General features: G+C 36.8%; 1 protein-coding gene across 4 annotated transcripts in view; it reads left to right on the forward strand.

The window, feature by feature from the left end:
* The first annotated feature begins 79 nt into the window (after nt 1–79).
* The window catches only part of LOC124159515 (leucine--tRNA ligase, cytoplasmic), a 35,708-nt gene continuing 10,646 nt past the window's right edge, over nt 80–25,141 (forward strand). The window contains exons 1-16 of one of the 4 annotated variants that reach the window (XM_046535378.1): nt 80–207; nt 454–623; nt 2,301–2,519; nt 2,604–2,816; nt 3,090–3,251; nt 4,757–5,001; nt 6,595–6,820; nt 9,787–10,005; nt 10,102–10,242; nt 10,362–10,486; nt 12,428–12,615; nt 14,734–14,842; nt 17,385–17,655; nt 19,835–19,973; nt 23,585–23,693; nt 24,867–25,104. In XM_046535378.1, the coding sequence (XP_046391334.1) occupies nt 621–623; nt 2,301–2,519; nt 2,604–2,816; nt 3,090–3,251; nt 4,757–5,001; nt 6,595–6,820; nt 9,787–10,005; nt 10,102–10,242; nt 10,362–10,486; nt 12,428–12,615; nt 14,734–14,842; nt 17,385–17,655; nt 19,835–19,973; nt 23,585–23,693; nt 24,867–25,104 (2,607 nt within the window). In that variant the 5' untranslated portion in view covers nt 80–207; nt 454–620. The other 3 variants (XM_046535376.1, XM_046535377.1, XM_046535375.1) reach the window with 3 other exon arrangements.

Raw genomic sequence — 25,141 nt, forward strand, 5'->3', positions numbered from 1 at the left:
AATCGTAGGAACTCATCGAAAGTATTGTACCAACAGCACTGATTTACTGTCATCCACCAATAAACCATAACATCACCGAGCACTGAGTGGATGGCGGAAAAAAAGAATCGTAGATTAGTTAAAGTAGAATAATTGTAATTTTAGTACAATATTGTGGAGTTCTTGGGCCAATAGCTGCAGCGCTCGTGAGAGCTCAATCATCATACGGTGAATATTGTATGTGTGGCAGTACCGGGGTAAAACGAATTTTGTGAATATGTCTTAGGATAACTTAATATAATATGCTGACAAGTTCTTGAAAAGATATTGTAAATATTAGGCCTGTTCATTGCTACACAGCGTTAAACCCATCACTTCTGTATGCATTGGGAATTCTTTTGTTCAAGTTTGTGTGCTGTTTATTCCCTTCTCTCACCCTGATTGCGTATTTTGTGTCATTGGGTTTCTTCATAGTGTCTCCACTGGATCGGCAGTGCCACATGGCTGCCTTCGGCTGACCCTGCAGACACCGGGAACCCTGGGGACACTCAATAATCCCTGTGGAATTGTGTGAATGGAGTGTTTTTCTCGTCGTCAACTAGAAAAGTTAGAATCTGAAGAGTTTTAAATAGACCTTAAAAATGGTAAGGCGTTATTTGTTGATAAAGTTGTAAATCAGTCATATTGGGAAGAATTATTCTTATGGAAGACTTTTTTCACTTGTAGTCTAGGATTTCCTATAGGGTACGGGTAAAGCAGGAGCGTAGAAGTAATTTTTATGCTTATGGTACATGTTGGAGGGTTTTTGAAAATGTTTAGTTGGAATTCCCGCATAAAATATGTGACAGTTCTTGGTTGTTATTCTGTAAATAACGTATTCTGTGTTCACGTCCTGCGGAGTCATATCGACAGAGAAAATAGACTGGGTGGCCACTCTAAAGAGCCTGGAATATTAAGGAATTTCGTTGTATAGAAAATGATGTAATTTCGGGGAAATTGACAAATCTTGAAAAATGATATTGGTTGTTAAAAGTAACATACAAAATTATGGAATACAACTCCTTAATGGTGGTGAGATCCATACTCCTGCAGGAGTAGTCTGACATTCTCTCTGCCTACACTTAATCGTGGGTATTCGGATGGTAAATGGGAGCATTGGAGGGTTTGTCTAACCATGCATTCGGAGTGTTGTCACAAACAGCTCATATCAGCGTTTCACCGAATCTAAGGTACTTATCCTTTTTGGGCGGGGGAATGTTGTTTGTTGTTCACACTTCTAGGAGGGAATTCTTACCCGAATGAAATGAGTAGATGAGGCTAGAGCTCTCATGATTAGTGGGCAACTTTCGCATGTACAATAAAAAAATTTCTCTGAAATATGCAGAGGATGTAAAGAAAAACAACCTAGAAGCTATGTGTTTTACCCGTAAGAATCGATAATTCTCTTGTTAGGAGAAGTAAAAGCAAAATTTATCAACTAGACACTTCTCTGGATCTCTTGATGGCTTGTATACAGATGATTGATTGATTTGATGATGATTGACCTTTTCCTCTCTGGCTCGCCATCGGGGTCCCATTAGAGGTGAAAGTCAAAGTAGTGTCAGCAACTAAACTCCTCCGTGGTGGAGTGATGATCAATAAAATAACTTTCCTGCATGACCCATCATTTGAAATGTTGAGAAGATTTTTATTCTTAGGAAGAAAACATTGGTTCTGGTGGAACCGTGTGGGACAAACAAGACAAGATCAACAAGTAGACCTATGACAGTTTCTTTGAGTATAGGGAAAATGGCAATCACCACAAGAATGCTTCAGCAGTGGGCTGTGGCAGCTGCATTCTAAATTTTTTGATGGTGACTTTCAAATTAGCACATCATTGACATGGGCCAACCACTTTAAAGGGAAACATAAATGCTTGCCAGAGAAATTTCGCTAGATCATGGGCGTATCCAAGTGGGGGGGGGGGGGGGGGTGCTGCTGCCCCCTAGAATCGAAAATAAATTTAGCTCAAAACAAAAGGTATGAATAAATTTTCCCTTTGAAGAAAAATTATATTACTGTAAGATATGGAACTAAAATAAAAATCATTATTTTTTCAAGCAAATAATAATAAAAACTAATACATTGCCATCATAACTTCCTTAAAATTTTGGTTTCATTAACATTTTCTGTGCAAAAATGTTATAAATTGAATGACCATAGCTAGTTTTGCCACCAATCCCCCCACCTGGTTTTGATTCTGGGTACGCCCATGCACTAGATACCTTAGCAGGAGAGAAAAGGCCTATCCAGAGGGGACCATATTTTGTATTTTATTTCAGTCTGCCACACTTGACCGGAAGGGAACCTTTAAGGTTGAGTATTTACAAAAAATTGAAGAGGAAGTTCAGCAAAGATGGGCATCTGAGAAGATTTTTGAAGTAGATGCACCTCCTCAGCCAAAGAAGTCTCCCGATGAAAAGTTTTTTGTCACCTTCCCTTTTCCATACATGAATGGCCGACTTCATCTTGGTCATACATTTTCTCTCTCCAAATGCGAGGTATGTGTGAAAAAATAATTTCTTTCGTTATGTTCATATTGAAGAAAATGTTTTCCTTGCAATTGACTGAAATGCTGCGTCTAGTTTGCAGTGCGTTATAATAGACTGAAAGGAAAGCAGTGCCTCTTTCCATTTGCATTTCATTGCACTGGAATGCCAATCAAAGCGTGTGCAGATAAGCTGAAGAGAGAAATGGAAGAATATGGAAATCCTCCTGTGTTTCCTGCTGATTCTGTTGAAGTTGAATCGGTGAAAGAGGATACAGTTGTCATAAAGGATAAAAGTAAAGGGAAGAAGGTAATAATTCTTTTCTTTGATTGATGTTGTTAGACATGAGTCCTTTCAGTTTCAACTAAAACTTTTGTCTTATTACTGGGATAGGTTGATTCTTGTCTGCAAATGTTTTAGTCATTAGAATTGATGGAATTTGCTTTTTTTGCAAATGTTTTTGTGCTTTCTAAATCTATTCGCTCATTTTTACCAATTTTTTATTTTTTTTAATGTGGTTCATTTAGTATAGTGTTCTTCACCGTTTGGAGTATAAAATTGTAAATATATTCTATTTTCCAGAGCAAAGCTACAGCTAAGTCTGGTGGTGCTAAGTATCAATGGCAGATAATGCAAAGTTTGGGCATTAAGGATGAAATCATTCCTCTCTTTGCTGATACCTCCTATTGGCTTAAGTACTTCCCACCTCTTGCTAAAATGGATCTTATGAGACTTGGAATCCATGTAAGTATACTTTGAATCATGTCTGTTAACTGAAATTGTTATTTTAACCATTTATAAGCTATAGAAATTCCACTGATGAAAAATAATTTGCTTTGACCAGGGTTTAAACCAAGGTCTCCTGAATTAGTGCCAGGTGTTTGAACTTCCAACGTTTTTCCTCTGCAGAGTTTTGAATCCCAGTCTAGGCAAATGATTTTTCCTCTATGGAATTTTTGCTCATTAAATTTATTTATGGGTTACCGGTAAAGGTGTGCTGCTGGATAGTTTGTGGTTTATGCTTCAAATTAATGTATTAGCTATGAATTTTTCAATGTACAGTAAACTTTCGATTATACGAAGTCATTGGGACTGGAAAAAGGCACTTCATAATATAGAGTTTTGTAATTTCAAACATTTTTAATAAGTCACGAAAAAATGTTTGCTTTTGTTCCCACCACCCTTTTTCTGTCTTTATTGGCCCTGTTTAATGTTTTCGGTGGCTATTTAAGATGGAATTTAAAAAAAATGCTCATTCTTATGAGTTGTCAATTGTCATCAATGATGATGGACAACTCATTCATTGAAACATCAGCTGTGATGGAGAATCTGACTTGGTGGAAATCCTAAATAACCTTCCACAATAGATAATTTTTAGTTTAGAATCCTTGTTCATTCTAAAGTGATCAGATACCTTCCCCCTTTCTAGCTCATATATGGCGTTGTTGATTGTGTGGCATCTCGTGGAATCTTCAATGCATAATCTTGAGCGCTCTCAGAATGAGAAGGTATGGAAGGCTATTCCCCTGACCTCTGTCAAACGCTGATTGGCAGAAGTCTATGCCCACTTTCTGCGACATGTTTAAGTGTTTGAAAGAGGCAGTAATGACATTCTTTATTTCACTAGCCTTGATCACATAAAAAAAACAAATCCTTCCTCCTTTAGACTATCATGATGAATTGAGAAGATTGTTACTTGAACTATTAGATTGTTTATGAACATTTACCAGTCAGAATAGAGTACGAGTTCCAAGCTAGTAGAGAAATTAGTCCATATCAGGGATGGCAGTTAGCCATAGCAGTTAGCACTTCTTTTATTTATGTTGCTTGAGCTAGTGGGTTAAAATTAGTTGGACAAGAAATAGACTGCATTTGCTTCATCTAAAATTCCTCCATTCAGAATATGTAATACATATGTGGTACCATTTCGTTGAATTTGGAGGCTGTGATGTTTGGAGTTACTGCTCTGGTTTTGTTTGCATTTTGAATTGATGAATTCATTTGTGTGATGTAAATTTGTTGAATCACTTGCTTAGTATAATGAAGTGAATCTTGTGAGGTATGAAATGTAAATTGCCTATCAGAGGAAAATTTTGGATGCAATATATGTACTGAAATGGTTTCATACAAGGGCCAACTGTGGTAAAAAATCTTACTATGTATAAGCTGTCCTAATTATATTTTGTATGATGATGAAATCAGTTGGTATTTTTCGATAATTTTATTTGTGACAAATTATATCCTTACAGGTAGATTGGAGGCGCAGTTTTATTACTACAGATGCAAACCCTTTCTTTGACAGTTTTGTAAGATGGCAATTTATTCATTTAAAGAAACGAAATAAGGTGATGTATGGGAAGCGACATACAATATTTTCGCCCAAGGACAATCAGCCTTGCATGGACCATGACAGAAGCTCTGGTGAGGGTGTCGGCCCACAGGAGTACACACTTATCAAAATGCGGGTCCTTGAACCGTATCCAGAAAAACTGAGGTTAGTGTTTTGTTAATTAAAATTAAATCATTAGAGGTACTCACTTGGGAATGACAAAAATGGCAAAAAAATTTACATAGATCTGCAGAGGTGTGTTTTGGCTTTTTTTGTGATAAACAGGAAGACCTATGTATGTTGAAATTGAAGAGACAAGGATTTGAAAGGCCATTCCATTCTAATTCATAATATGAAAAGCAGATATAAATTTACAATTGCTTAAAAATCATTAAATTGGGTCAGTTTTGTTAATACAGGGAATATATATATATTTATTTTTAGATAAAAGTGCAAATTGTGACTGGACAATTGGGAGAGGATGCCAAATACAACAACAGCATGAAGGCCCACACCCTGCTCATAATCACTTTCATAGCATTGATGTCAGCAAATTCATCAAAAACAGATAGTCCCCAATAGAGACATCACTTTTTATGCATTAGATCCAAGAGAATTTTAGGGCTGCTGGTGAATCAGTAGCTGTGGCAGTACCCTCAATAAATTTGACTTTGGGAATGGCTTAACTCCATATACAGCATTCTCCCGATTATCCAGGCTAATGACAGGGAGAGACAGCGCGAATAACCGGAAAACACGGATAACCCAAACTTACACTTTAATGGCTTGTAATGTTCATAATTTACTTTTAGCGGCGATAACTTGGTTTTACTCATATTATTGCTCCATGTAAGGCATGGTTTTGAAAACCACACATCCGTGGGTCAGGCACCCCGCCACGTAGTCGCCTCTTGCACAAGTTGCAACTGCTGTGGGACGTGTATCCGTGATCACAGAGCGCGGTCACACGCTACGAGGCTTGGAAAACTGGAACACAGTGCTCCTGTGAATGCAGCTAGCAGGCGATCACTTCCGTTTTACGAAGGAGATTCTAACAGAAATAATAAGTGCGGTGTAACGTACATTAATGCAATAATCCGATGATTTTGCATCTGATTTTATTTTTTTATAAGGATCATGGAAAATTTTGAGCGAGAGTGAAAATCATGCACGGATAATCCGCAACACGGAAATACCGCAGTTGGATAATCGGGAGTCTGCTGTAAAACTATTTTAATCCATGTTTTAGAAAAATTAAAGTTCTGACTAAATGTCATTCCATAGCATTGTGTATTGCTAAATATTGATTTTGTTTTCTTACTTCCAAGGAACTCTGGGAGACTTTGCCTTATCATTATTAAATAATCTTTCAATTTTGAAATTTGTATTGAATTTTTTCTTGATTTTGTGATGTAAAAATTAAATTTCAGGGTGAATGTTTAGTAAGTTAAGAGTACTTATTCTCTTGACTTGCTTGAAGAGAAAAGCTTGAAGTCCTGCTAAACCTTTTCACCCACTTACAGGTCTTTGAAAAGGATCAAAGCTGTTAATTAAAGTGCAAAACTGTCATGATTAATTTGGAATAAAATCATTTCAAGTTCTTAAGTGTTGGGATGTTGTAAGTTTGTCTGATTTTAACAGATGGAGTCATTGAGTGTAATAATTGACTTTATTGGGACATACCACCTAGTTTTTAGTTCCAATCTTTATCTATCTTCCGAGGAATTTGTATAAATCTGAAAATTTCCTGCATTCCAGGTCATTTGCAGGAAAGAGTGTATTTTTGGTGGCAGCCACATTGAGGCCAGAGACTATGTACGGTCAGACAAACTGCTGGGTGCGACCTGACAGCCGCTATATTGCCTTTGAGACTGTGAACGGGGAAGTATTTGTGTGCATGAGTCGTGCTGCTAGGAACATGTCTTATCAGGGATTCACATCCGAAGAGGGAAAAGTGAATGTGATCATGGAACTTATGGGCCAGGTAAAAGATCTATTTATATACATGCGGTATAAATCTCTCTGTTTAATTATGGCATATTTGAGGTCAGGTCATTCAGGGAAAAGACTGGGGGTTAGAAATGGGTTAGGGAGATCAGGAACAAGTCATGGAATCTTGTCCATAGCATTGGGGAAAATTTTTGTTATGTTGAGCAAACCAAAATAATCACCTCACTGTTGTCTTGGCTTTTTAAGCAAAGAAAGATGCAATCGATTTGAATTTGGGTATTACCATGTAAAACTACAGCAGACTCCCGATTGTCCGGCTGCGGTTTATCCGGTTTGTGGATTACCCATGCATGACTTCACGCTCCTTCAACATTTTCCAGTTTCTATGAAAAAATAAAATCGAACGCAAAAGCTCTGGGATATTTGCATTTTAATCCAAAGCTACTCTGGGCTTGTTATATCCATTGGAATCCCCAAATGTAAAATGGAATTACAGTACACTCCCGATTATCCAGGCTAATGATGGGGAGAGGTGGCACGAATAATCACAAAACACGGATAACCCAAACTTTACTTTTATTTCTTGTATTTTCTTAATTTAAGTTAATCAAAAAATCTATTATTGCTTACGCATATTGTCTATTATTATAGAATGCTTTCCATATCGTTAAGAGCTTTCTCTTCCCAACTACAGTCTTTTTCTCGGTGATAACGTGATTGTGCTCGTATTCCTACTGCTACATATAATATCTGGTTTCCAAATACCACGCACCCGTGGTTGCGAGGTCACGGATTCAGAAAAGTGGTTTGCACGAATCCACTTAGAAACCACTACACAACGTCAGGAACTACACTGACAGGCTCCATGGGTAAAGTTCGCAGTAGTTGCGTCTCATGCAAGTTGCCCAGGATGCAACTGCTGTGGGATTTGTAATCACTGAACACTTCCACTTCCCCCGCTGCTTTCACTTCTAATTTTCCCTTCCTCTCCAGTTTCGCCTTGACTGGTAACGGCAATAATTGTGCGTTAGCGATATGAAATATACAATCAGAGATCATAAGTAACATTTTTCTGAATTTACGAATGATTAATCATTGAAGAATCTTCTAAAGTTAATCAAGAGGTTTTTTCCCCCACTGATCGTCGTCTACAATGCAAAAGCAGATGTCCAAGTAAACTTGAAATATTCCATGTCAGCAAATAGATAAAACATTCTACTAGAAGGGAATTCTCATGGAAACAATTAGCCCATCGTAGCATTGTATTTAAAAAGTGCAAATATCTTGGTGCTTTTTCATCTGATTTTATTTTTTTATAAAGATCGCAGAAAACATCGAAGGACCGCGAGCTCATTCACAGATAATCCGCCAGCCGGATAATCAGCTGTATTTCATTTACTTGCATGCATGGAATGCATCAAGTTTATTTGGACATCTGCACTAGCATTCCAGACGACCGTTAGTGGGGAGGGGAAACTCTTGATTAGTCTTAGGCAATTTTTCAGAGGTTAACGAATCGTAAATCAGGAGAAATGTTATCTACAGTCGTAAATTTTCTATCTCATATTGCAAATGTGCAATTATTGCCGTGCCTTCTCATACGGTTGAATGTGTCTGCTCTACTCTAAGCTTTGCTATGTTCACTCATGGAAAATTTGACCTCAATGTGAGCTAGTTCAAGTAATCTGTAATAATTACAGTGTGTATTTCCCTGCTGAACTTGAATTACTGGTGACGTTGGCCATTATTGACTGAGGCAAACAAACATTTTGTATAATTATTGAAAGAAGAGAACAAAAAGCCAGGGGAAATGAGAATTTTTATAATGAAAAAAGTATTAATTGTAGGCAATGTCTGCATTACTTGTCATTTGTCACTGGTCAGGGGTTTTTGTGGGTTGTTCAGTATGGTTGATTGTTCAAAAATTTGCAACTACACAAATGTTTTACTCCATTTAGCCGTTTTAAACTTATGTTGACTGAACCTATGCCAATTTATTATGTAGAATGTGTCTTCAGGCTTCAAACTATGGAACTATTGGAAACAGGAATTACAGGAAACATTCTTCGCTTATACCATAGTTATTGGGCTAAAGTTAATGTTAAAGGTATTGTGTAATGAGATTTTTTTTCTTCAGAGCGATGCACCACTAATTACTTGAAATTAGTTGGGGTCACCCATTTTACGAGATGGCATAAATTATAAAGCTAAATACCAGTGGACAATGTTCACTTCGTCATCCACCACATACAGTGAAACCTCGATATAATGACACCCCACGTTGCACTAATAAACACTCGCTATAGCGAATTGTCGCTTTACCGTAGGTGGAGCAAATAATAGCCAATATACCAGTTGCGAACAGATATACAGGAACAGGAGTGGTGCGGCGACAGATAAACATCTATCCGATAAACGTAAGCATAAATCCAGACGAAAGGCGATGTTTTTTTGCATCACTAAATTTCCTTACTCAAATAACGACTAACTATTCAAACAATTTACAAGCGCCGCACTGAATAAAAATCATGCAAAGCATTGTTTTGTCAATCATTATATTTATCGAACGACAGTTTACCACATAAATTTGAGACTGAGCACTCCATTAACTTCATTTCTAACAGATCGCTAGCAGTTACAGAGGTTAAGGAGTCTTGATGCAAGTCTTCCGGCGGTGAAACCCTCGCTATGGCGAGAGCAAACGGCGAAAGGGTCTCGTAAAAACGAATTTTTTAACACGCTTATTATAGGGTCAATTGACGGTGCATCGGCTATCTCTCGTAATAGCGGGGGTGTCGCTATAACCCGTACTCGCTTTAACGAGGTTCCACTGTATTGAAGTGCCCTGTACATGTATAATTAAGGTAGATATGCCAATTGAATTGGTAGGCACTATTCAACCAAGGGGCTACTCTGCCAGTGGGGTCTTTCCATGAAATCATGACTGAAACGATTCCTTATAATGTTGAATCATGGTTTGAAATGTTTTCTTCCCCTCAGGATATCATAGGATTACCATTGAAGGCTCCTCTGACAAGTCACAACAAAATTTTTGCCCTACCAATGCTTACTATCAAGGAGGATAAGGGTACAGGAGTTGTTACCAGTGTTCCATCAGACTCTCCAGATGATTATGCTGCCCTGGTTGATCTCAAGAAAAAGCCTGCTTTCCGGGATAAGTATGGTGTTGATGACAGCATGGTTATGGACTTTGAGCCTGTAAGAATTTAATTTGGAAAATGGAAACTTGAGCATAAAATGAATAATTGAAAATGCAAGTGTGATTTCATTAAAATCTTTTATCTTTTCTTATAGATACCCATAATTGATGTGCCCGAGTTTGGGAAGCTTAGTGCTGTAACTGTGTATGAAAAACTGAAAATTCAAAGCCAAAATGATCGTGACAAATTACAAGAAGCCAAAGAAATGGTTTACCTTAAAGGATTTTATGATGGTGTAAGCACCATTATATTTTTAGCATGATTTTACTGTTAAAGTTTATTTTCTTCTGGCTACTGGTTATTTTGTACAGCAAATGCTGTAATTTTTCCTAATATATTCCTTGTTTTTTACAGGTGATGATTGTTGGAGACTTTAAAGGTAAGAAGGTTCAGGAAATCAAGAAAAACCTTCAAAAACTGTTGGTGGATAGAGGAGAAGCTGTTATTTATTATGAACCTGAGAAAAAAATTATGTCACGGTAATGTATTTTTGAATTATATATTTATTAGTAAAATTACGCCATTCATTCACACGGTGCCTTAAGTGCAAGCATATAAATAAATTCATAGGGCATGAAAGAAAGGCATAGGAACGCATGGTTGAAAAAGGATGTGGACAGTGGTGATGTGGTAGATGGTAAAAGCCAGAAATCAGAGAGTAAAAATGTGGCCTGATGGGGACTCAAACCCAGAACCTCCCAGTTGCCAGGATATGCATCAAGTAATAAGAGTGGACATCTTCAAGTTCAATATTTTAATTTCTTATGGGCTTTCAGTTTGTCAAATACATTATAAGATTTCAATTTTTATAGAGGTATTAGATGCAAATATGTACATAATTTCATTTGCATAGATGGGTGTAGCTAGAGATTCCCAGGAGTCCTCCCAGAAGGCTTATGACCCTCCAAGAAAATTTTGGCAATTCCGAAAATCAAAAGTTTTAGTACAGTGGAGCCTTTATATGTGTAAGGAAGTTGAGAGGGATGGAAGTATGCTTTGTTAAAACCGAAATTTGTTGTACGCATAAACTTTGAACTGAACTTTGAACCAAGCTTACTGCAGTAATATCATGGCAATTGTTTAGTCACAAAAAAGTCGTAAGCTCACTAGATTTTTTTGCTTTTCTCCTCAGTTATTAACACTCTGGACAAAGTATCGAGAGGAATCCCATACTTTTTGCTGCATTTGTCTTATTCATCTCATCATCTTTGTCCATGAAAATTTCATATTTTGTATTTGAACCTAACACTTTCCTCCTCCTTTATCACCTTCCATAGTGATCAATATCTCAAGACTGTCTATATGATTGTGCACTTGGGTAACGTATCACAAGGTGCAGAAGAAAACCGCCAGAGTGACAAACACGGGAAGGGTCAATAGCAGAGTTGGGGAGGGGTAGCTAGCAACAGGGAGTGGGAGTTGCCCCATGCATTTCAGAGATATGGTTATGTCTAGCCGATGGCAGGGCTGGGAGTGGGTGTGTTCTTCTGGTCTAAGAAGAGATTCCATTGACAATGGTAGCTATATCATCGAGAATTCGTGGGCAGAAAGAATTAGATATTGTTAGAGTTTTCAGCACCTGAAGATGAATAAGATATTTTGATAATGTTTTGTAATAGGTCAGAATAGGTTCAATGTGTAAAAAAAATATTTATATCTTGCCAGGAGACCAACTTCATTTTAATTGGGACACCTTTCAGTATGTCCTCATAAAAAGCAGAATTTTTGACGTAGCATAAAGGTTTTTTTTGGTGGGGAAAGGACTTTCATTTCGTTAAAAGAGGGACTTTGTATGTGTTCATTGTTTGTGGGCTCCACTGCTTGGTTGGGAAAATTTCATCTGAAATTAGGTGTGATGTTTTACTTTACTTGTAAGTTTCACAAATATGATTAATATACTATGTACACACTTTTAATCAGTTAAATGTAATGTTCCTCTTTACTCCTCAACTTCTCAAATATCGTAAATACACTTAATAAACACTTTTTATCGGTTTTCCCAGCGAAATCATCGGTAGAGACAACGTGCACACCCGCACGCCACAATTTTCACAACCATACTCCTCTATTCTCTCTTCCACCCCAACACCAGCAATTACCATTCATTATCACTTGACTCATTGTTTTTCTCCTATAAATGTTACATTAAAGTTTAACTCAACATTAATTGTGAAATAGGCTTACCTAATTTAAGTTCTGGGAAGGTTAAATAAAAATAATTCCTGGGGAGAAGCACCCCCTCTTGAAGTGGGAGTACTCCTCTGTTGGGCAGGGGGTCTATTTTCCCCCACCCCCCAACTAAAATCTCTGGATATACCTGTATTTGTTCAGGTAATCTTCTATCATTTTGCTGCTCATTGCAATCCTTTGCAGTTCTGTTTAAATACTTAATTGACACTGAGTTATTTACCTGATTTCAGGTCAGGGGATGAGTGTGTGGTTGCCCTTTGCAACCAGTGGTACTTAGATTATGGTGACAAAAATTGGAAAGCAGAAGCAGAGAGGGCTCTAAATAATATGAATACCTTTCATGATGAAGTTAGGAAAAATTTTTCTGCCACTCTGAGTTGGCTCCATGAATATGCATGCTCTCGCACCTATGGACTGGGTAAGTATTTCTAATTTTGTATCAATTGAAATGATGTAAATTAAAAAAACGCAGTTGAAAAATCCATATCACTAAGTTGCTGAAGTTGTGATTAAATCCTGTATTTGTGAATTTTTGAAAGTATTTCATTTAATTTTCATAGTCACAGCATCAAATCAGAATATTGTAAACTTAAATTTACTTTAATGTTCTTTTTCCTAGCAATGGAAAAAATATTACAGTAGAACTACAATGTGGTGAAATTAGCAAATTCATTTTTGAGAAATCAAAGCTTTTTCTTCAAACTTTCAATGGTGCCATAGCTTTTAATGAAGTTTCATACAGCCAACCGTATACATATAGAATCCATTTCATATATTTATTTATGTTGCATGCACTGTTCAATTATTAACTTGGAAAAAATTGTATAGATGGCAGTGGTTGATGGTGGAATAAATATTTTTGTCATATTTGAAATATTTTCATATCATTGGAAAAGCAGTTGCTAAGCCTACTTTTTGTTTAGATTGGAATTGGAAAGTGGTTAATATTTGATTCATTGAAAAGAAAGAATCAAATATTTACTTACTGTATTTGCAAGAATCTAAGACAAGGTTTTTCCCTCCAGATATCTGCAGAAAATAGGGTTCATCTTACAGTTGGATGTAAAGCTTTCAACTCCAATTGCAGGTTGCATAATCAAATTCTCGACTTTTGCTCTGGGCTGCATAGTCTGAATTTAGATACCTGAGTTTGCCCCCTGATAGATTTGCAATGAAAAACGAACATTAAAAATAGCTTTGCCATAATTTAGCTTATTTTTACATGCGTGTATGGAAGCAAAACATACCTATTTTCCATTTGTTGTTAGAAGATTCCCTGCTCAGTTGATGGGTGTAATTCCATTTATGGGTACACCTGCTTTACCCTGGTTTTGGCTTAGAAATGTACCAGTTTTTCTATACTCTCCAAGCTACCTCGTGTGGGTAGATAGTTGTTTCATAAATATGATTTCAAAAACTTTATTCTGTATCTGTGATTGATCATTGGCTTGTCATAATTTTTCTCGGCAAGGTGTGATTCCAGAAAAGAGTCCGTCACCGTCTTATAGCCGTGTTCTTGAGACTAGAAATTTACTTGAAAAGGTGTTTTATATTGTTTAAGGTAGCATCAGTTATAGTGTGAGTTTACTCTTACCATTGGTTATTCCGCTGTCAAGCAAACTAGAACAATAGAAAAAGCTGATTTTGCAGCTAGAATTTGTGAACATTTTGAATTAAAGAGTAACGAATCCATTATGCAATCAAACCTAAGCCAAAAATCTGAGCCGTTTCTCCTCTTAAAAATCTTGCATCAGAAGGAAGTCACCTCAAGTTTTGAAATACTAGCAATAGGTACCAAAAAGTATAACTGTGTGAATTTCAAATGACGTCTACCTCAGTGACACGAGTTGGGATATACTACGGATTTAAGGATTAAGTACTCCTAAAGAAAGAATAGTTCTTTGAGCACCACTCTCTGAATAAATTTCAGAATTCAGATTTGTTGGACAGGTTCCAAAGTTTTACAAGTTTGCATGCAGAAATTATTATGTACTGAACTCAGAGTTGTCATGATTGCATGCGCTTCAAATTCTTGCAAGCGTTCCTCTGAAATCAGTGGTTTGCTAATTGATCCTGACAGAAATAGACTTCGGTTTTTTATTAACTGTAACAAAGTCTAAATCAATCTTTGACAAAGACAGTTTAGCTAATAATTTCGTTTGCCATGTTGAAATTTTTACCTTAAAGGTGATGTGCAGGGTTGCCTAATTAGTCCTGCACTCCAATATATGCAAGGCCTCTTTTAGTGTTGCAGTAAAGAATGAGTCTATAATAAAGGCAGCCCTCCTACTTATCTTCAGGAGATTGTGGGGAAAAAAATGGGGGATTGTATTTGGAGTTATACCTACGGTAATTATTTTTCAAAATTACATCTTTCTTCCTGTGAAGTTCCAAAAAAAAAGTCGTCTTCATTGTCATCTTCGTCTTAGAATAGTGTTTGTCTTAGATTCATCCAAGTACGGTATATATGCCTCTTAGGAGATTTTATCAATTCTGAATGAGATGCTACTCATGGAACTGATCTTCCACATTCTAGGAACCAAGCTACCTTGGGATGAAAGCTGGCTGATAGAGTCTCTCTCCGACTCAACCATATACATGGCTTTTTACACTGTCTCCCACATACTGGAAGCTGGAAAAATTAAGTATGAATTTGATTATATAGTTTGCATGCTTTAAATCAAGGTGAAAAACTTGGTATTGTACGTATTAAATAGTGAAGCAAAATTATGTCTTATAAAATATAATTAATCCCAAACAAGAGACAGGATTGTTGATGACTCCTGCCCCCTGATCCTCAACCTTCCACAGTATTTGCCATCTTGTAACTGCTGTGGCAGCGTGCACATAACCTATGTATATGCTATCAACTGAACTTTTACCTTCCATTATTCACAGATTAGTTTGCTAATTGCATTAAGACTTGTAGGTTATCAGGGACAACTATAGTTCAGAAAACTAACTTGCTTATCGATGGCTAAGGTCTAACAACACGTATCTCCAAAATAGCAAATTTTTAGGTCGAGCAAAAAAAAACTATTAATATTTTTGATTGTAGACTGAAATTAAAAACCAAAAGTTCATGTAACTGAAGAAGAAGCATTCATTTGCAAACAAAGAGTTGTTTTTTGCTTGTATTTTATTTTTTAAAATGTTATTACACTTTGTTTAAGATACCTGTCTCAAACCGGCCGAATTTGAGGTACGTGTTGTTAGAACTTAGCCATCGCTATGGTTTAGCTGGGTGTCGATCAACATGGGAAATATTGGATGTTTGGGAATTGTACAGAAAACTAAAATGACTCAGGAAAATATGGTATATCGGCATAGCATCTTGGAAATTTCAATAAATGCCTATTGTGAGCATATCCAGAAGATAACCATGTTTTCAGTTGGTGCCTTCAGCCTTCGTAATGTAGGATTTTGATTATATGCTCATGTGTTTAGCTCATGAAGCCGAGGCAGGGAGGAAGGTCACTCCCACTGCCTTTCACCCAATCAGAATGCATACCCACAAAGAGCGATTGTCATGGCACATTTGCCTATCTACAGAATTGGAGTTGTAAATATAACATTCAGCACTGCTAGCAGCTTCACAGGTTTGAAAATGTCTTGTACATAATTCATCAGCCCCATGGACCTTGGAAGTGACAACAATCCTAATTGCAAATAACAACAAATACAAACACCTCCATGGTAATAAATTCCCTCTCTATCTTAATATGTAAATTGTCACCAATATGTAATTGTTCACCAACCAAGAGCGAGACGGTGCCTGGCCGTCTGGCACTGCCACGGGGCAGATCATCACTATGTGTGCAATTAGTGGTAGAATGGAGTGTTCGGGTGCGTCGACGGCGTCGGTCATTCTGCACCACTACTCAGTCATTTGATTCAAATCGTTTATTCAAAAAATTTATTTACATAAAATAAGTATGAACTTTTATATTTTGCTAAGCAGACCGATTTCTTTGAGAAATAATATTACATTATTCAAATTAGTGGGGTGGTCTCCTAGAAGGGATTCAAGGTACCCCCCCCCTCCCCCCCTATATTGAACCGTATTTGCTCGTCTCGGTATTTGTCACACACTGTAAGGATATGTCGGATACTTAAGGGGCACCTTCACTCATCACAGTGAGGAGCTTGCTTCTCTTTGGTAAAGAGAAAGGCATGAGTCAAAGGGCAGTGCCTTATCCTTAGCCGTTGCGATCTGTGCAGTTGTGATATCTCAAAGTTCAAGTGACATCGGATAACTGCTGTGTGGAGGCAATGCCAAATATTTGTGAGGGTGCATGGAAGAAGGCTGTAAAGTCACCAGAAAATGGATAATTGCACTAGAAGTCTCCCACGATTCTGTGAGCAACAGAACTACAATGTGCTGGAATCTCAGGTTCAATATCGATTTCATATGTATCCCAGGTGGTCCCCAGGCAAGGAAAGATGATCTTTAGTGGACAATGACTTCAGTTAGTTGTTGACGAGACAATAATGTTTCTTTTTTTTCCTCTACGATACCCAACCGTGGTGAAATGAGCTTACAACCATCTTGAATTCGATAAGCTCTACCCTTGTGATAGGCCTTGTTATAACTGACCTCTTGTGTGATTTAATATTTTATAATGTCCGAAAACTTTTTTTCTTGCTTTTAAGGCATTTTATTCTGTGCATGAATTTATTTATAGACATTGATGAGTGGGAGTATGACTGCTCGATTTTCTATTCAATCATTCCATGTGATCTGATGGGAAACAATTTGCTTCAGACCATTCTATTTATCTTCCGCAACCATATTAGTTAAGGTTCATAATTTGGAACCGAAACTAGTTTGGTCATAGTATTGAATATTGTTGCTATTGCAAAATTTTAAAGACTTATTTGGTGCAACACTTAAATTTCTTCTCCAATTATTGAAAATATCACAAAAACTTAATTATTTGTGGCATTCTAGTATTCAAATATTTGAGTTGCCCATCCTTAGTGTTTAAAAGTAATTTCCTTTCCATCTCTTGAATTCTCTTTATGTGATTGTGGGTCCCAGTGAATGACCCAATTTTGATCAAGTTAAGATTCTGGTGCAGTCGGACGTGGCATTTCATTACTGCATTTCTTATTACCAGATGTGGTTAGTGTCACTGTCAGATGATTTGTGGGTTGACTTTTAATTTTCCTTTTTTCTATTTTTAGACCTGAGGATATGACTACCGATGTTTGGGATTACATATTCTTTAAGAAATCTCCTGTGGCGAAATCTAAAATTCCAAAGGATTTGTTGAAACAAATGAAGCGCGAATTTGATTATTGGTACCCTGTCGACCTTCGGTGTTCTGGAAAAGATCTCATTCAGAATCACTTGACCTTCTTCCTTTACAACCACTGTGCTATTTGGCCTGAGGATGAATCCATGTGGCCCAGGGGAGTTAGAGCTAATGGACACCTTCTTTTGAACTCTGCAAAAGTAAGTTTTTGAAAGGACTCTATCTTTTTGAACCTCTGTCCCTGGCTATTACATTCCCCTTTTCTTACCTTCTGGACAACCTATTTAACTCCTCATACTCAAAGTAGACCTATTAGACCTATTATTCTCTGCAGTCACTGTTTGCCAAAATATTTGAGAAAGTTTTCTATGCTAGACTTGTGTCATTTTTAGAATCACATAATCTAATCTCGTCAAGCCAGCATGGTTTTAGAAAAAATAGGTCCACCTCAACAGATGTGCATGATGCTGTGGATTTCATACTTGCATCACTAGATAACAAATTAGATACTGTGGGCTTATTTATTGACTTCTCACAGGCCTTTAACAATGTTAACCATCACTTACTGTTACAGAAACTGGAAAAGTTAGGCATTCGTGGTATCCCAAATAACTGGATTCAATCCTATTTATTTGATAGATCTCAAAGAGTTAGTTTGAAAATTGAAGGTTCTGTGTACAACTCCACGCCTAAAGATGTTTATTGCGGCGTCCCTCAGGGATCTATTTTGGGCCCTATATTATTCCTGATATATATTAATGATCTCCCTCATAATCTACAAACAGACTGTTCAAAGATTGTCCTTTATGCTGATGATACTAACATTCTAGTTTCATCCACATCACTACAGTGCACAATTGAGAAAAGTGAAATACTTCTTCAGCAGTTGAGAGACTGGTGTTCTTTAAATTGCTTAGATATAAATGTTGATAAATCCCTAGCCATGCACTTTAATCTCAGGAGAAAACATGGTGTTGACCTTAATCTTGCCCATGATGGTCAATTCATGCGCCAAGCTCAAGATGTTAAATTCCTAGGACTTACAATCTCGTCAAATCTATCTTGGGAAGAACATATCTGTTATCTACTTAAAATTCTATGCTCCACTTGTTTTCTTATACGTTTCATTAGGTTTTCTGTTAGTTCTGACGTGCTGTTAACACTTTATTATGGCCAATTTTACTCCCGCATCATTACTAGCATTATTTACTGGGGATCATCACTTGCTTCAGTTAAGCTTTTTAGGCTGCAAAAGAAAATTGCACGACTTATGGTCTTTGCTCCGTATAATGCCCCATGCCGACCTATTTTGAAAAGACTCAATATTCTCCCACTCCCATGTGTGTATATTCTTTCTGTCCTCATGGTTATCAAAACTAATTTCTATGAGTTCCCTAAAAACTGTGATGTCCATGATTATTACACAAGAGGTCATGATACCATTCATTATAATTATGTCAGGACTAAATCAGCCTTTCTAGGCCCAAAAACTATAGGGTTACGCCTGTACAATAAATTACCATCCAGTTTAAAAAATTGTAAAACTTCTGGTTCATTTAAAATACAAGCTAAACGCTTTTTACTAGAAAAATTATATTATTCCGTAGATGAATTTCTTCAGGGTAATAGTGTATAATTATTTGTCTATTATATTTTTTTATGTACCTGTGTTATATTTTTATGTACCTGTGTTAAATTTTTTATGTGCCTGACGACTCTTATATCAGTGTAATCTGGTCTTCGGATAATAAAATATACTAATACTATACATTCATACTAGATGCTAGATGTCTCATGTGTGCATTTTATTGACTAAGGATTGGCTTACAAAATATTTCACCAACATACTCTCTGAAATACAGAAATTTCTCTGAACGGGCAGAATATTAACAAATATCATTTGTCAATGGTTCACTTAATTCATTTTGCTTTGTAGAATAGCTTCATAATGATCTTCATTAGTCACCCCTGACTTCGATTGACTATTTGAACAGCAAGAGAACTTTTAAAAGTAGCTGATGAGGCTGATCCTCAAAGAAAACCTTGTTCATGTAATAAAGCTTTTTTGTGGGACACAAAGTATCTATGCTCATGAATTCCATCATGAAGCATTTCAGCTGCAAAGTTATTTTTTCAGTTCATGTGATCTTACATTGTGAATTGAAGTCATTTGTATTTATTAGCGTTTTATTCTATGGCTTGAAATGTAATGATTTTTTAGGCTTAGAGACTTAGTCATCTTTTTCTCTGCACCTCCACATTAAGAATCCAGATTTCCTACTTTAAGTTCAAAACAGCTCAAAATATTTTGTATGCTATTATATATATTCTGGCAATAATGTTAACAAATGTGTCAAATATTGCACTCAACTTTTTCAGATGTCAAAATCAGAAGGCAATTTCTTGACATTAGCGGAGGCAATGGAAAAATTTAGTGCTGATGGCATGAGACTCTGCTTGGCAGATGCAGGCGACTCCGTTGAAGATGCAAATTTTGTTGAAAGCATGGCTGATGCTGGTAAGGCAATTTATCTTGGATTTGCTTTCAAATAATGGGATGTTAATGGTTTTTCAAACATTGAAGAATAAGTAATATTTGTAGAACTTGAAGTCAGTTGGCAAGTTGATACCGTTTAATACCCTGTGATATTCTTTTACTGTAATTAATATGTGAAGCCATGCTCTTTTGGACACAATTCATGCTTCTAGCAAATGCGTCTTTGATCATTTTATCCCTCCCATTGGTTTGCATGCAGTTCTCGTAGTATGGCCTTTTATAAATAGATTTTGTTTTTTTTTTATAAAAAATTCACCAAGGCCATGCTCTATGGTACGAGTTTGATCGCTACTGTGGAAGAAATCCTTGTAAACCTGATTGTGAGTGCACAAGGCCTACTCAGAAATTAATTCCTGAAAGCAGGGCCTTACTCTGATTCTGCTTCGCGCTCTCGCAGTGAACGGACGCGTTTCCCCGGCCTTGGTCGTGCCTCTAAGTCTCGAATATTTGCCTGAGTGTAAGGTGGTGCTAGCCGACGGTATTAAGGTGGTGTTGTTGGTGATCTTCATCTGGTGGTTTTGGTGGTATTCTTTGGTGATCTTCATCATGCCTGCCTGTTCGCAATGCAGCCAAGTTCTTAAGCGCATGCAGAAAACTGTAACCTGCCGCACTTGTGAAAAAGTGTTCCACCCTGCTTGCGCCTCGCTCAACGCCGTGGATTTGCAGCTGCTAGAGGACACTAGTCGTGCCTGGAACTGCGCCACCTGCATAGCGAAGTGTCGCTCCACCCGCGGTGATGACACCCCGATCAAAGCCCTGGACCCTGGATCTCTCTATGACAAGAGTCAACGTGAGGTTTCCAATCCCATATTGAAGGAGTTATTGGATCGTGTCAAGGTAATCCAAGAAAACCAAAGTGAGCTTGTGAATTCTTTAAAAAATGACATAAGTGAACTAAAGAAAGTTATATCAACCTGGGAAAGCTTAATCAACGAACATAGCAAAACTATTTCTCTAATTATCGAGTCACTATCAAATATAAGTGGTAAATTCGACGGTATGGTGGCTGAAAATGAAATTTTGTTGAAGCGAGTCGCTAACCTTGAAGCTCAGTTGAACACATGGGAGCAGGACTCTCTACGGAATGTCGTAGAAATTCACGGGATCCCATTTAAGTCTGATGAGGTATTGGAGACCCTTGTCTGTCAAGTTGGGCTGGGCCTTGGGGTCAAGTTAGATGCCAGTGATGTCGATTATGCATATAGACTGAAGGCCCGTTCAAACTTACCTAACAACAGACCCCCTTCCATCCGGGTTCGGTTCATGAGATCGAATTTAGCACGAGAAATACTGGAAGCTCGAAAAGCAAAAAGGAGTTTCTCAACAAGAGATATTGGATTCAGTGATTCCCCTAACTACCCCATCTATGTCAATGAATCACTCAGTGCTTTGAATCGTAAAGTGTATGCTAAGGCGAGAGAGCTTAAAAAGAACGGTAAACTTAAATACTTATGGATAAGAGGGGGGAAAATATTTGCAAGGGAATGTGATGGGAGTGAGCGAATTCTTTTACGCACCGAAGGCGATCTCCATGCCCTTCAATGACCACTTTGACCACTCGTAACCACTTTGTTTGTGGTGATTATCATGTGATAGCAATTTCTGAATCCTGGTTGAAACCATCTGTGCCCACTGAATATGTTAATTTGGATAATTATATATTGTTACGAAACGACAGGTTGGAACGAAGTGGTGGAGGTGTGTGTGTATATATCAAAGAGAATCTCAATGGAAAGATATTGTCCTGTGTCAATGAAAACTTCAAGCTTGAATTTATGTTTGTTGAAATAACATGTCCTCTTGGAAAGATTTTACTCGGTGTTGTATACAGACCTCCTAAGGTTGGTTACTTGAGTGAATGTTTTGAATGTACGCTGGCAGGCTTCCTTCCGTCATAAAATAACATACTTATATGTGGTGACTTTAACTCGGATCTTTTAAAGATTACGCATGACAGTAACTACATAAGAGACCTATGTTTCAGGTTCAATCTGTCTTTAGTACCATCTCATCCAACTCATCATCGGCTCACATCAAGTACTCTATTAGATATATTTATTATAGATGACCTTTCTAAAATAAAGGAACATGGCCAATATCCAGTTCCTTTCTTATCTGACCATGATTTAATATACATCAAATTTAATCTTAAGGTGCCAAAAATGAAATAGAAGGTAATTTGCTACCGCGATTTCAGTAAATTTGTCCTCCGTAATTTTCAAGAAGAATTTGATAATATGCCATGGGCAGACTTCATGTCCACCAATTCTGTAGATACCAAGGTATCAACCCTTATGATTAATTTAAATCAATTATTAGATATTCATGCCCCACTAAAAAGATTTACTCCGAAACGAAACCAACTTCCATGGATAACCCCGGAAATAAAAAATATTATCAATAAAAGGGACATAATTCGCCGCAGTTACACAAGGAGTAAATCTAAAAAACTTTTTTCTGGAAGTATAAAAAACTGAGAAATGAATTAATTAATGAATTAGTTAATCAATTCAAAATGAAAATGTTTGTTTATTAACTCGAAAAATATGATTGTAATTAAAATATGATTGTAATTATGATTATGAACTATGATTATTTACTCGAAAAATATGATTGTAATTAAAATACTGTAATATATTTGTCATTGATACTGTTAAATTGTATTTTCACTTTTTCTATGTTGTTCACTGCAGAGACTTAACTGTTAAATTTGATATGTTCCATAGGACAAGGTCCTAGAACAATAAATTTATTATTATTATTATTATTATCTTCAGATCAATGCATCAACATGAAAATACATGTAAAAACGCAATGAATTTCTCTCAGGCCTCCGCTTGGGTTAAAAACTTGGTCATTGCCAACATTTCGAAGAGCTAGTTGAACACTGTCTTCAGGACTGCCCTGAAGATGATTGACAACACGCTCTTTGAAATGTTGGCGATGACGGAGTTTTTAACCCGAGTGGAGGCCCAAGGGTAATTCATTGCTCACATATGCCGGGAAAGTCTCTTCATATATCATATATGTAACAATATGCTACACAAGAATCATTAGCTCACACACACGAGAGCTCAATTATTGTGGGACAAAAATATAATGTGTGTAGTTCTTATTGGCCTTATTTAAGCTGAAATGCTCGCATGTGTTATTGTGCTGTCACTCTTATGAGCAATTTCTTCCCTCAGTGGAAGCCTCTCCTGAATGTGTAAATTATGCTCATGAAAAGTGGGCAGTAACTTTTGCATTTCAATGTTTGAAACTAATAAGAGAATGGTTGACTTGGGAAGAATTTTTCATCTAAATCTTTCCCTTCCATGTACTGAATTATTTAAATGTATTGAGGTATAAGATGTGAGTGAACGACGTCATTCCGTAACATTCCCGCAAAAGAGCATGACCTTAGGGAATTTATTTCATTGAAGCACTGAGTGGCTGTAGAATGTTCATTATTTGGTGGCACACCTCATGCTCTATCGACTAAATGATAGTTTTAACATACCTCAGCCAGATTGAGTTGATTAATTGTTTCAGGTATTGCCGACAATAATTCTTTTCTTTTTTTTGGAAAGGTATTCTTCGTCTGTACACATTCATCGAGTGGGTGAAAGAAGTCCTGGCTAACATTCAATCATTCCGAAAGGGACCCCTCAATACTTTCAACGATCCAGTTTTTGTAAGGTTAGTAACCTTCTAATTATAGCTAATTTATATGGACAAGTGTGCAATATATTATAATACAGTAAAACCTCTATGTAGTGAACCTCTTTACATCATAAACCTCCATACATCATACCACCTCTACAGTTCCGTCTGATTTACATGTTACTTTATAGGCCAACCTCTTTGTAGTGAACCTCTTTTTATCGTAAAACCTCCACTTATCATACCAAGGAGATACCCCTGAGACGGCCTGACTACCTCCGCAAATAATACCGAGACGACAAGTGACCATTAATGCAGCTGCGATTACGTGCATGGAATGACATTTTCAGCTATAAATGTTTCACTCTTTTTTTTCTTATACACCTTATTATGCTGTAATTTTCACGTTAATCATTAGTCGTGGCCATTTTGTTCAATATGAGAGCATACCTAACAGTAAATAAGAAAAAAGGTATCCAACTATCCCAATCATTTTAAGTGACTGTTGAATTGAAAGAGATCACATCATTTTCTCTCAAATCATGGCAAAAATCATGTGATAGCACTCGCTTTCTGTAATTATTAAATAATAAATATATGTTCACTGATGCATGCATGTGTGTTTAAACACATAAATATAGTGGTTTAAAAGACAGTAGTGCCTTTCATTTCCAAAGGATATGAAAAAATGGTGCCTATCACTAAAACCTCTCTATATTGAACCTCCATACATCAAATTGCCCAAATTTTGGTCCCTTCCATTACGATGTAAAGAGATTTTACTGTATTTATTCATTAATCCTTTTTGCATTGTATAGTTTGTATTCTTGATGGCAGTAAACACTGATATTTTTTCATGACCTATAATGATTTTAACATAAACTTTAAAATGCTGGAACTATCTATCTCTGACATTACAGGAAATGAATGAAAAAATTTTGGCTTGGTGGGAATATTTTTTGTTGAGTAATAGAAGTGAACACCTGAGAAAAAAAAATGCTCTCACCTGTATCTCGCTCGAGATTCAAGATTTTTTTAAGGATCTCGCTTGCTCTCTCTTGATTTAAAAAAATCCCTCCTTGCAGAGTCCTACTTCTGTGTTTTTCATTTAGACTCTTTCTCTCACAAATTGAATTAAGTAACTAAATGGTAAGTGATTATAGCTTGAATTTGAAAGTAATGCATATCAATGAAAATTGTTCTTTTCAGTGAAATGAATTTAAAGGCAAAGCAAGCAGATGAATTTTATGAGAAAATGTTGTTTAAGGAGGCACTGAGAGTTGGATTTTTTGAGTTGCAAGCTTCACGTGATTCATACCGGGAGCTCAGTCAATGGGAAGGTGGAATGCATGCGGATTTAGTCTTACAGTTCATCCGACTGCAGGCCGTATTGCTTTCACCAATCTGTCCCCATGTTTGTGAGCATGTGTGGAGACTGCTGGGAGAGGTAGGTCACAATTAATCTTATGCTTTCTATCAATCTG

The sequence above is a fragment of the Ischnura elegans genome, chromosome 5 (assembly GCF_921293095.1).
Source record: "Ischnura elegans chromosome 5, ioIscEleg1.1, whole genome shotgun sequence".
NCBI classification, from domain to species: Eukaryota; Metazoa; Arthropoda; class Insecta; order Odonata; family Coenagrionidae; genus Ischnura; species Ischnura elegans.